The sequence below is a fragment of the Panthera pardus genome, unplaced genomic scaffold (genome assembly GCF_024362965.1).
Source record: "Panthera pardus isolate Hobbes unplaced genomic scaffold, ASM2436296v1 HiC_scaffold_17, whole genome shotgun sequence".
NCBI lineage: Eukaryota > Metazoa > Chordata > Mammalia > Carnivora > Felidae > Panthera > Panthera pardus.
Window position 1 is genome coordinate 149,279,796 of NW_026526732.1, and position 11,975 is coordinate 149,291,770.

The 11,975-nt window shown below is 53.0% G+C and overlaps 2 protein-coding genes across 7 annotated transcripts; both read left to right on the forward strand.

Annotated features, from left to right (window-relative positions):
• Positions 1 to 296: 296 nt before the first annotated feature.
• Positions 297 to 1,907, forward strand: FKBPL (FKBP prolyl isomerase like). Its single transcript, XM_019438876.2, has 2 exons — positions 297 to 490; positions 748 to 1,907. Exon 2 carries the CDS (start codon positions 837 to 839, stop codon positions 1,881 to 1,883), a length of 1,047 nt encoding a protein of 348 aa, XP_019294421.2. The 5' UTR covers positions 297 to 490; positions 748 to 836; the 3' UTR covers positions 1,884 to 1,907.
• A 483-nt stretch (positions 1,908 to 2,390) lies between these two features.
• On the forward strand, positions 2,391 to 11,626 carry ATF6B (activating transcription factor 6 beta). 6 transcript variants are annotated; one of them, XM_053905197.1, is made up of 19 exons: positions 2,391 to 2,522; positions 2,900 to 2,979; positions 3,113 to 3,191; positions 3,442 to 3,533; positions 4,059 to 4,194; positions 5,794 to 5,886; positions 6,531 to 6,616; positions 6,759 to 6,894; positions 6,983 to 7,114; positions 7,260 to 7,393; positions 8,064 to 8,249; positions 8,340 to 8,431; positions 8,850 to 9,029; positions 9,197 to 9,307; positions 9,490 to 9,571; positions 9,780 to 9,850; positions 10,074 to 10,185; positions 10,326 to 10,410; positions 10,939 to 11,626. In XM_053905197.1, the coding sequence occupies exons 1-19, from the start codon at positions 2,417 to 2,419 to the stop codon at positions 11,166 to 11,168; spliced, it is 2,223 nt and encodes a 740-aa protein (XP_053761172.1). In that variant the 5' UTR covers positions 2,391 to 2,416; the 3' UTR covers positions 11,169 to 11,626. The 6 variants fall into 6 exon arrangements, with proteins under 6 accessions (XP_053761172.1, XP_053761174.1, XP_019294420.2 ...); XM_053905195.1 differs by having other exon boundaries at positions 2,402 to 2,531; XM_053905196.1 differs by having other exon boundaries at positions 2,402 to 2,531; positions 9,783 to 9,850.
• The last annotated feature ends 349 nt before the right edge of the window (positions 11,627 to 11,975 follow it).

Below are 11,975 nucleotides of genomic sequence, written 5' to 3' on the forward strand. Positions count from 1 at the left end.
AGGGCACGGGTGGGCCTGGGGTCTTCACCTAAAAAGATTGCTACCGCCATCAGTCACCGCCAGCTCCTTCATTCCCCCGCTCTCCCTCCTGAACCCCAGTCTCCCATTTCAGGACTTCTCCAGACTTTTAGTCTCAATGACCTGACCAGTCGGACCTCGCTAGCTCGGTTTGATTCGGCCAGGTTCGGTTGCTAAGGCCTACAGCTTCCCGGTTGCGGGGGGGGGGGGGGGGGGGATGATGTCACGTCCAAAAGGCGGGCTCACCAGGTCTCTCCCTCCGCCGGATTGGTTGCCAGGAATTTTATTAGATTCGCAGCCTCGCGGGCTCAGGGTTAGCTGTTATTGTCCCCAGATGCCCCTGGCCCACGGCCGTCTTCTCCCCGTGGAGCAAGACTCTGAGGACAGTACTCAGGAAGCACTTAGCTTCGGAAGGAGAGGTGATCCGAATGGTCCGGATATTGCCACCAGGCTAGGCGTTTCGGCTGCCCAGGTACTTTTTGACTCGATCGGGTGTCCGTAGTTGGGGCGGCTACCCGAACCGCAGGGATTTGTGGAATTTATAGTTCTGCATTAGTTCTGGATTAGTTTTGGGTGGGCCGGAGGCTCTAGTCCGGCAGGGATTTTTGGAGGAAAAAAAAAAAAAAAAAGACTTTGAGGACTGGGGGCCTGGGTCCCAGGACAGGGGAGGACAAAAAGGACGTCTAAATAAGAATTCTGCCATTAGCATTGTTTTGGTGTTCTTTTTAGGTGCTGACCTGAAACTGATCCACCCCTTTCTGACCAAAACTGTTTACCCACGGTGGATTCACCCACGGTGGAAGGGACCAGGCAGCCAAATGGAGATGCCACCAGTCAATCCAGTGGGAGAGAAGGACACCTCTCAACCGCAACAATGGGAAAAGAACCCCCAGGAGAACCTTGATTCAACTACCCAGATCAAGCAGCAGTCCCCAGACCCTCCTACTGAAATCCTTGAGCTGAGAGTGAGCCCAAATCAAGCCAGCCAAATTCTAGAGAATTCTCAAGGAACTGAAAAACTGGCCACTGGACTTCAAGGAAACTCTGCCAAGTCTCGTGGATCAACCAATGAGATGCCAGAGCCCCTTCAAGCTTCTGATCTCTGGTACTGTCCGGATGGGAGCTTTGTTAAGAAGATCATAATCCGTGGCCATGGCTTGGACAAACCCAAGCTGGGCTCCTGCTGCCGGGTACTGGCGTTTGGGTTTCCTTTTGGGTCAGGCCTGCCAGAGGGATGGACAGAGCTAACTATGGGGTTAGGCCCATGGAGGGAGGGGACTTGGGGGGAACTCATAGAGAAATGCTTGGAGTCCATGTGTCAAGGTGAGGAGGCAGAACTTCAGCTCTCTGAACACTCTGGACCTCCTTTCAGGCTCACACTGGCCTCCTTCACTCAGGGCAGGGACTCCTGGGAGCTGGAGGCCAGTGAGAAGGAGGCCTTGGCCAGGGAAGAACGTGCAAGGGGCACAGAATTATTTCGAGCTGGGAACCCTGAAGGGGCTGCCAGATGCTATGGACGGGCTCTTCGGCTGCTGCTGACTTTACCCCCACCCGGCCCTCCAGAACGAACTGTTCTTCATGCCAATCTGGCTGCCTGTCAGTTGCTGTTAGGGCAGCCTCAGTTGGCAGCCCAGAGCTGTGACCGAGTGCTGGAGCGGGAACCTGGCCATTTAAAGGCCTTGTACCGAAGGGGGGTTGCCCAGGCTGCCCTTGGGAACCTTGAAAAAGCAACTGCTGACCTCAGGAAGGTGCTGGCGGTAGACCCCAAAAACCGGGCAGCCCAGGAAGAGCTGGGAAAGGTGATCATTCAGGGGAAGAAACAAGATGCAGGGCTGGCTCAGGGTCTGCGCAAGATGTTTGGCTGATTAAAAGTTAAATCTTAAAAGAGACAGGAACCTGTGAATTGTGGTTTATGCCGTGAGATTTTGAGGGGACCAAGAGGGAGGGTTTCAGCCATGTCCCATTCATTCCTAGCTTTTGCTTTCTTAGGGGAGGTAACAGTGGACTGTGCGCCTCTTTCCCTCTTTTACCATTAAAAGCCATATGATCACCTGTGCTACATTTTGGGGGGCTTATTCATATCCGAGGATAAATGGAAGATACATAAACTTCTGAATTTAGGACTGGGGGAGATGGCGGGCCTTTAAATCCCGGGAACTACATCTCCCAGGCTTTCTCGTTGGGTCCCGCCCGGCGCATGCGCAAACTATACAGCCCGGTTCAGCGGGAGTGCTGTCCTTCTGCCGTGCTCCCATTGGCCCGCCCTATCCAGCCATCTCAAGTATTCAGCACCCAGGTCTCTTACTGGTCGGTAGAGCTTCCGGGACACCGCCCCCTTTTTTTAAGAGTCAACTGATTAGTTGCTGATGGGGAGAGGCGGGTCTTGGGGGACCGTCTCATGGCTGGGGGGCGGGAGGGAAAGATGGCGGAACTGATGCTGCTCAGCGAGATTGCGGACCCAACACGTTTTTTCACCGATAACTTGCTGAGCCCGGAGGACTGGGGTCTGCGGAGTGAGGCCTGGGGGAGGGAGGAGGGCTGTGGCATACTATGCTTTTGAGGCACGCAGGGAGGAAGCGGAGGTCCATAGAGGAAGGCTGGGCACATACGGAATCCATCACCCGAAAGAGGGCGGAGCAGGGGGGCTCGTTGTGCATTCGGGGGGATGCGGGAGTTGGGAAAGACCTCTGCTCCCAGCAAAAACATCGAGTTGTTCCGGGGTGGGGGAAGGAGGAGCTGAAGTTCTTTGGCTGTATCACGTTTCAAGTGGGCGGGCGGTAGGTCTGGCCGAGCCGAGCCAATGAGGGATGGGCCCAGGGCTGTGTGTAGATCTGTAGGCTGGGCCACCGGACGACCCCCTGACGCTCTTCATCTCTTGCAGACAGCACCTTGTATACTGGCTTAGATGATGTCGCGGAGGAGCAGACGCAGCTCTTCCGTTGCCCAGAGCAGGATGTCCCGGTACTGCTTCTCTAGCCTTGTCTCTAACCTTTGGGGGTCGGGAGTTGCCCCGGAACAAGGACTCAGCCCCAAGCCAGAGCTCATGAAGCCGTTGTCTTCACATTCTTGCCATCTAATGTCCTTCTTTATTCAGTTTGGCAGCAGTTCCCTGGATGTGGGGATGGATGTCAGCCCTCCTGAGCCACCCTGGGACCCCCTGCCTATCTTTCCAGGTAAGATATCCCTTGTGATTCCTGCATCCTTACAAAACCCTCTCTTTCCACTGTTTTCCAGGAACTACACACTCCCCTGTATCCTCACACCTCCTCTTCATAAGTGCCTGTGCACTCCTCTTTCCTTCAGCCCCTTATGTGTTCCTTCCCCTTTGCCCCAGGTGAGGGGATCCTCACTTCCAAGCCTTTGGGCACGTTTTGGACTCTTCAGGCTCTGCTTCCTGGTTATTCCCCAACCCCTTTCTTCCAGACCTTCAGGTGAAGTCTGAGCCATCCTCCCCCTGCTCCTCTTCCTCCCTCAGCTCTGAATCATCGCGTCTTTCCACAGAGCCCTCTAGCCAGGTGAGAGAACCATCTCCTTCCTTCTGCTGTTTGTGGCAGGGATGGTGTTCCAGTCCCTTCATGCATAGGTGCTGAGAAAATGTTTTGTATGCTATGGGTCATGGAGTAGTGGTGGTGCCTTTGGATTTCTTTAATATCCTCATTTTCCATGTCTCCTCTGTGGTTGTCTGTAAGTGAAGATGGAGTCATTTTAATAAATAGAGATATGTGGCAGCCATGGTGAGGCCAGGAAGAAGAGAGTTGTTAACTGCTGAGAATTCTGAAATTGCTCTTGCCCCAGTTGTCCATTCTAAGGCAATATTTGAAATGATGAGACTTCATCAACCCTCCCAGGAATAATATAGAGAAAACGAGGGGCCAGAGACAGCTTAAGGAGATACTCAGTAAAACCAGAATGTCAAATAATTAGTAATCAGTAAAAGCTAGTTAAAAATTAGTAAAAACTTTTGTTCTTACTCTTGCTCTCAACACCTTCCTTGTTTTATTTTTTCTGAGCCCCCACCACTTCACCCCACTCTCACCCAGGTCCCTGCTGTAGGGGAGGTGCTGGTTGTGAAGACAGAGTCCTTGGCACCCCCACTCTGCCTCCTAGGAGATGATCCAACATCCCCATTTGAAACGGTCCAGATCAATGTGGGTCCCACCTCTGATGACCCCTCAGGTAATAACAGCCTGCTACCACCCCCAGGCTTTACCAAGGCAGGGTAGATGGGAGAGGGGCTTTACCAAGGCAGCAGGAGAGAGAGAGAGAGAGAAAGTAAGCAGGGGAGGGACAGAGAAAGTGGGGACAGAGGATCTGAATCAGACTCTGTGCTGATAGAGGAGAGCCGGAAGAGCCTGATGCCATGTGGGGCTCAAACTCAGGGACCCTGAGATCATGACCTGGCTGATGTCAGACGTTTAACTGACTAAGTCACCCAGGCACCTGTCCCCCCTGCCCCGGCCCCGTTGCTTTGCATTTTTAAAAAACTTATGGACAGTATTTTAGGGCATATTTATTTATTTCCCACCCCTGAAGTTTTATTATAAAAATTTTTCAAACATACAGAAAAGTTGAAATTCCATATACCCAACTCCTAGATCCTACAGTTAACATTACTTGCACTATTTCACTAAGTGTTACTAAGTTTATTTACTCTTAGGTGTTTACACAGTAAACATTTATAGAGCACCTACTCCATGCCACATACTGGACGGGGTGCTGGGAATGCAAGATGAAGAAGATGTGAGCATCATGCTGACCCAAGAATCCTGTAGTGTGGAGGGAGGGGAAAGACAGATACCAGTTGCTGCAGGTGTGGGAACTCCAGGATAGACATCGCAAGGTGCCATGAAAACTCATAAGAGGGGCAGCTCACCCTATTGGGGCTGGATCAGTGATGTGCTCCTGGAGGAAGCATTTCCTGAACTGAGTTTGAAGGACACATAGAAATTAGGCACAAGATGAATGTGGGGACTGTGGCATGTGCGCACACGTGTGTGTGTGTGTGTGTGTGTGTGTGTGTGTGTGTGTGTGTGTATCTAGGGAGCTTGTATCTCCTCAGAGTGGATGTGAGGAGGGAGTGGGAAATGGAAAGAAAGTTGCAGAGGCTGCAGGCCAAGTGAGAACGGTGCTAAGGGACTCTTAGCTTTTATCCTATGCGCAGTTGGGAGACTGAAGAATTGAGCAGGAGAACAGTGTGATTAGGAAGCTGACTCTGGTGACAGAGTAGAGAGAATGGATCATGGAGAGGCAGGACTGGATACAGTTCCTCAAGAAAGATATTTGGATTCTGAAAAGAGGCAGAAAGAATGACATAGAATGGAAGAATTGCAGTGACTTCCTGCGTAGGATTTGATGCCAGAGTTTCATGCTAGGGCAGATAGGTATTGCAAGAGCACGAGCCCCCAGGCCAGGGAATGTGCTGAATTCACTGTTGTGGATTACAAAGCGCCTTCAGGATTTCCTGGCACTGCCTGTCTTTGGCAAGGGAGCCCAGTGATGCAGTCCATTCTGTTTTCCTCCCCAGCCTCAGGGCGGGGCAGGTTAGTATAGAAAATGGGTTTGGAGAGAGAAACAGATCACATTCGCAAACAAGATAAGGATATAAACCTTGACTGTTGAGGACTTTGCAAAGGAGTCGATTGTCCCCTTGTATTTAGGTTATCTTCTGAGGGCCTGTGCTTTACCCATCAGTTTGATAGACAGGAAGCATAAAACATAATCTTTGCTTTTGGAGAGTCTCATGAGTGTCATAACACGTGGTTAATAATCAAATAGTGATCATCTCTGAGGAGGGATCCAGGTGGCTGGTAGACAAGAAAGGGAAGGAGATCCACTTCACTGAATTACCTTTTGGTCCTTTGGAGTTTTGTGAGTATATTACCTATTCATAAACATAAGTTGAAATTTTTAAATAGCAATATTGGCAGTTCTATAATTAAGTACCTAAAAGAGTTGTATGGACCAAAGGTAGTGGCAGACTGTTGACCTTGGGGTTGAATCTGGCCCTCAGATGACTTTTATTTCACCCACATGGGGTGGCCAGGAAGGCTCAGAGGTGACTGAGGCTTTGTGATTTGGTGCCTGGGAGCCTGACGGAGTAAAAAGGGAATTTGTGTGAAGGGACAAGCTGTGAGCCCCATTTAAGGCCAGCTTGAATTTGGGTGGGTGGTGGGGCACAAGAAAGGAATGACCAGCAGGCACCTTGGGAGTCAGCATTGGGACACAGGGGAGCAGTCAAGGGTAGAAATTCAGACTTGGCTGCTGTCAGCATAGAGACAGCTTCAGGAGCCAGTGAAGGAGAAAGGAAAGTTCTGGGCAAAGAGGTAGGAAGAGAGCCAGCAGGTCAGCAACCCCATAGTTCTCTGCCTTCTGGATTGCATGCCTAGGGCCAGAATAGTCTTAGTTTTTGGTACAAGGGGGAAGGACCATGTCTTCCATCCCCTATCTTAATCCCCTTCTCCTTCAGTGTTTATCTGATACCCAGCATTTTATATTATCCTGACACCCCACAGATGTCCAGACCAAGCTAGAGCCTGTCTCTCCATCTTCCTCCATCAACTCTGAGGCTTCCCTGCTCTCAGCAGAGTCCCCCAACCAGGTGAGCATCAACCTTTCTTACTCTCTCCAGACATTCCAGTGAGCTCCTTCTGCCTCTCAGAGGTATGAAAGCATTGTCTTCTTCAGCTCCTTCTCCTTGATATCCCTCCTGACTCACATATCTTTTGGAATGCCCAACACAGGGTTTTATAGGAGAGGAGGTACTGGAAGTGAAGACAGAGTCACCATCCCCTCAAGGGTGTCTCCTGCGGGATGTCCTAGGCCCCCCACTTGGAGGTGTCCAGATCAGCATGGGCCCATCCTCCGATGGCTCCTTAGGTAATGGGGCAAGCTGATACATTGGGATCCCCGGCAAGAGGCCTCTAGTCCTGACATTCCTTCCTTTCTTCCTTTTCCCTTCCTTCAGGCAAAGCCCTGCCCACCCGAAAGCCACCGCTGCAGCCCAAACCTGTGGTGATAACCACTGTCCCAATGCCACCCAGAGCTGTGCCTCCCAGCACCACCATCCTTTTGCAGCCTCTTGTCCAACCACCCCCAGGTACTAAAATAGGAGAGAAGGAGCCGGACTGGATTGACTTTCTCGGGGAGCTCACAGCCATTGAGGCTCCCAGCCCTTGGGTGTTCAGGTACGGGTATGGACACAAGAACAGCTCTCACCTCCTTCTCCTGCTCACTTGCCCCAGTGTCACCAGTTGTCCTCATCCAAGGTGCTATTCGGGTCCAGCCTGAGGGGCCGGCCCCCCCTGCTCCAAGGCCTGAAAGGAAGAGCATTGTTCCAGCTCCTATGCCTGGGAACTCCTGCCCACCTGAAGTGGATGTAAGTACTGGGGAGGAGAGGAGTAAGACTAGTAATGGGGAGGAAGTCTGCCATGGAAGAGAGAATTGTGGAATGAGGAGGGATCGAAAAGTGAGGAAGCAAAGCCATAGATGATCCTGAAGGTCAGAGTGGGTCCCTGTTTATATATGAGTATCAACTCTGTAATTTTAGGATCCTTAGTTTTGCTATCACTGAAGATGAAGAAATGGCATTGGTGTCAGTAAATCTAAGGCAGGGGACCCATACTGTGTTATGGTTGTGGCAGTAGTTGGAAGAGGGAGGCTGTTTCCTAGGGGAAAACCAGGTAAAGTGTTCTTTAATTATGGCAAAGTTAAAGTGTGGGCCCTAAAAAGAATTGAGAGGAAGGAAGACCCCACCCACCAAGGAAAGGAACTGAGTTTGCACCAGGAACCAGGATGGAGGAAGTCCTTCCTACAGTCTGACTTCTCTCAGCTCTGAGGACAGGAGCAGGGAGTGGTTGAGAGAAGGGCTCCTTCTGTGGAAAGCTTTAGCAGAGAGGAATAACCCGTCTCTGGCTGTGTCGGTAGAGGTCAGGAAGGGGATAGAGTGGCCAGTGTGAGCATTGGGTAATCAGTTCCTGAAGTTGGGAGGCATAGTTCCCCTCTCCCACCCCTCTGTCATTCCTTTTCTGATCCTCCCGGTACCCTAGGCAAAGCTGCTGAAGCGGCAGCAGCGAATGATCAAGAACCGGGAGTCAGCCTGCCAGTCCAGGAGGAAGAAGAAGGAGTATCTGCAGGGGCTGGAGGCTCGGCTGCAGGCTGTGCTGGCCGACAACCAGCAGCTCCGCAGGGAGAATGCTGCCCTCCGGCGGCGGCTGGAGGCCCTGCTGGCCGAAGTAAGACGGGTCGGTCCCAGGCCCCTGGGAATACAGGCAGGCTCCTTGGGGATGACTCACCCCCTCTCTCATCTCTCTCTCTCACCTTAGAACAGCGAGCTCAAGTTAGGGTCTGGAAACAGGAAGGTGGTCTGCATCATGGTGTTCCTTCTTTTCATTGCCTTCAACTTTGGACCTGTCAGGTGAGACCTTCCCTGCCTCCCCCAAAGTTTCTGGGTGGAGCCCACCCTCACAGCTGCCTGCCTGCCTGCCTTGGCACAGGCCCTTTCATTCCACTTACACGCAGGCAGCACAGCTGTCCTCAGCACCCACGGGGCATCCAGCCAGTCCCTTCTCCTTCCATCATTTCTCTCAAATGGTGTGTCCTGGAGCAGATGGTGGTAATAACAATGGTAAAGATAGTGACTTTTAAGTGCTTGCTGAGCTCCTCGTGCTTCCTGGCTTTATTAGGTAGCGATGGTTCTCATTCCCGTCGTACACATGAAGGGATTCGCTCTGCAGGATAGATTGGAAGCCAGGCAGGCTTTCTGCAGAGCCCATGATCTTAACCAGCCCCTGGACCAGGCTGGAATTCCTTACTCGATCCTTCCTCATCCTCAGCATCAGTGACCCTCCTCCAGCTCCCATCTCTCCTCGGATGAGCGGAGAGGAGCCTCGACCCCGGAGACACTTGCTGGAGTTCTCAGCGCAAGAGCCGGTTCATGGAGTTGAACCCCTCCAGGGTTCCTCCCTGGGCCCTGAGGAGCCCCAGCCCAGCCCCCCAGGCCGGCCAAGTTTCAGGTAAGGAGAGGGCCCTCTCTCTTTTGGGGATGCTGAGTGTATCTCCTCTCCAAAACTTACTTTTTCTTCCTAGGGGAACCAGAGTTCTCCTGCCATCGTTGCCTGTTCTGTTGGGGGAAGGGCGTGGGGCAGCCTCTAATCATTGCCTCCTCCCTTCCTCACTCCAGGAACCTGACAGCCTTCCCGGGGGGCAGTGCCAAGGAGCTGCTGCTGAGAGACCTGGACCAGCTCTTCCTCTCCTCTGATTGCCGGCACTTCAACCGAACCGAGTCCCTGAGGTGTGGGGGATCCCCAGCTGGGGCATCTTCCCTGTCCTCTGAGGCCCCCTCCACAGGCGGCCTGGCTATCCCTGTGTACTGAAGCACCAGTTCTCCCTGCCCTCTCTTCCCTGTCCTGTGCTCGGGCAAGGAAAATGGGAGCTCTGGCTCCTTACAGAGGTGTTACCCCTCTGTTTCCCTAGGCTTGCGGACGAGCTGAGCGGCTGGGTCCAGCGTCACCAGAGAGGCCGGCGGAAGATCCCCCAGAGGGCCCAGGAGAGACAGGTAGGAGGGGCTAGGGCTGGTTCAAGGAAGGCCACTGGAAGACTAAATGTCCTGGGGATTTTGAGGGAGCATCTCATTGTAGAGGTTTGAGGGATCATTTGGGGGAAGTGGAGGGGTGGGTGTGAGGTGGCATCAGCTTCCAGGGGCCGTCTGTCTCTTTCCCTTTTCCCTTTACCCTCTTCAAATCCTTAGATACTTCTCCTTCCAGAAGTCTCAGCTCTGGAAGAAGTCGCCTCCAGTTAAGGCAGTTCCCACCCAACCCCCTGGGCCCCCAGAAAGGTGAGTCTATGAGGGTGCTTATCTGTTACTAAGGGAGGTTTCACTCTAAAGAGCTACACCCCCAGAAGCTATCCTGTGTCTGTCATCATTGCCACCAATGGCGTTATGCCTCCCTCATCCACTGGGGTCTCGTGTCTTTTTCTCTTACCCTCTCCCATCTTCCCCGGTGGGGACTGGGCATGGGGCTTAGTTTCTCCCAAATCCTGTTTCCCCTCCTGGCTAGGGATTCTGTGGGCCAACTGCAGCTATATCGCCACCCAGACCGTTCGCAGCCAGAGTTCCTGGATGCAATTGACCGACGAGAAGACACATTTTATGTTGTGTCCTTCCGAAGGGTGAGTCCTTCCCTGCCCCATCCCTGTCACCCTGCGCTCTCCAGCAATCTGTCTTCAGGCTGAGGCTATAGAGTAGAGGTGGGGAGAGCCTGTCCACATCTTTTCCTCCAGCCCTCTGGCCCGGCCCCTTTGTTTCCCAGGACCACTTGCTGCTCCCTGCCATCAGCCACAACAAGACCTCTCGGCCCAAGATGTCCCTGGTGATGCCTGCCATGGCCCCCAATGGTAATTCTCTCCCTGCCAGATCTGGGGAGGGGTCCTGAAATCGAGCAATGGGGAGGTTCTGATAGGGAGATCCAGCATGAGGAGCTGAGGGGGAAGTGGAGAGAGGAGTGGGCCATTCCAGAGAGAGGCTAGACTCCTGGCTGAGAAGATGCAGGAAATGGATGGAGAGAAAAACCGAATGCAGGAGACGTGGGAGGAAGACGAGGGTGCAGGCCATCCCTTGGTGATGGTGCTCAAGGAGGTATGGGCAGAGGGGGTGGGCTGGGAATGGCCAGATTCTCACCTTCTGTGTTCTCTTCCTGTCCTTTCCTCTGTGACCTCAATCATATGTGTCCTCTGTGACTCATCGATGTCATTTGCTTTTCCTGCCCCTTTCCTCTCCCTGTACCAACCCCATCCCTACCCTCTCATTCAACTCCTGCTATGGACCGTCTCCTCACCATTGCCCCTCCCTCCCTGCCCACCTCTACTTTTTTCCTCTCTGTTTGCCTGCGCTTCTCCTTTTTCTTAACTCTCTCCTTCTCACAGAGACCCTGTCAGGCCGGGGGGCTCCAGGAGACTATGAGGAGATGATGCAGATCGAGTGTGAGGTCATGGACACCCGGGTGATTCACATCAAGACCTCCACGGTGCCTCCCTCACTCCGAAAACAGCCATCCTCGACCCCAGGCAATGCCACAGGTGGCCCCTTGCCAGCTTCTGCAGCCGGCCAGGCACGCCAGGCCTCCCACCAGCCCCTCTACCTCAATCACCCCTGACCTGTGCAACTCACACTGACTTAGAGCTGGTGGTGGGGGACGGGAGGTGGGGGGTGACCAAGTGGGGCTTTTCTAAGTTCTCTGATCCCTGGGCTTGGGGCAATTGGTAAAGGAAAGACAGGGTGTGGGGTTAAGCCCTTATTTGGGGGTGAGGGGGTTTACCTCTCTTCTCACCCCTTTTTGGAATATAGGGCTCCTCTCATTTCTCTGAACCCCTAATTCCTGCTTCTTTCGAGATTAAGTTTTTGGGGTAGGTGGACTCCTGCACACTCTTTATTCTTTTGTTTCTCTGTTTAGGGGGCGGAGGTGGGAATTTGGTCCCCGGGAGGGACAAGGGACATTTTTACATTTTGGAGCTAGTTACTGGGAGTAAAGGAGGGATGGTGGTGGGAGATCAGGTTTATGTATATGTATATCTTCTTTTTTATTATTAAATAAACAACTTGGAGGGAGTTGAAGGAACGGTGACTGCCTTCCTGGCTCAGGACGGGGAATTGGGGGAAAGTGGCTTCTGTACTGACAGTATATCAGACAACCAAGCACTGAAGACATAGCTGGCTCTGGGGTGGGATGGGTGTGGGATCCCAGACCTCATGTCATTCCCTTGTCCCCGCCCCTACAACACTGGGGCATGTCTGTGTCTAGCGGTGGGGGCGGCGGGGGGCGGGGGGGGGGATGAGGGTGGGATGTCTCCTGGCATGACAGCCCTGAGGATACAGATCCCTGGAATGTGTCTGAGTAAACAGGAAGGACAGGGGGCCCCACGCCCTTTGGGGTAAGCAGCGTCCCTGGGTCTCCTGCATTCTA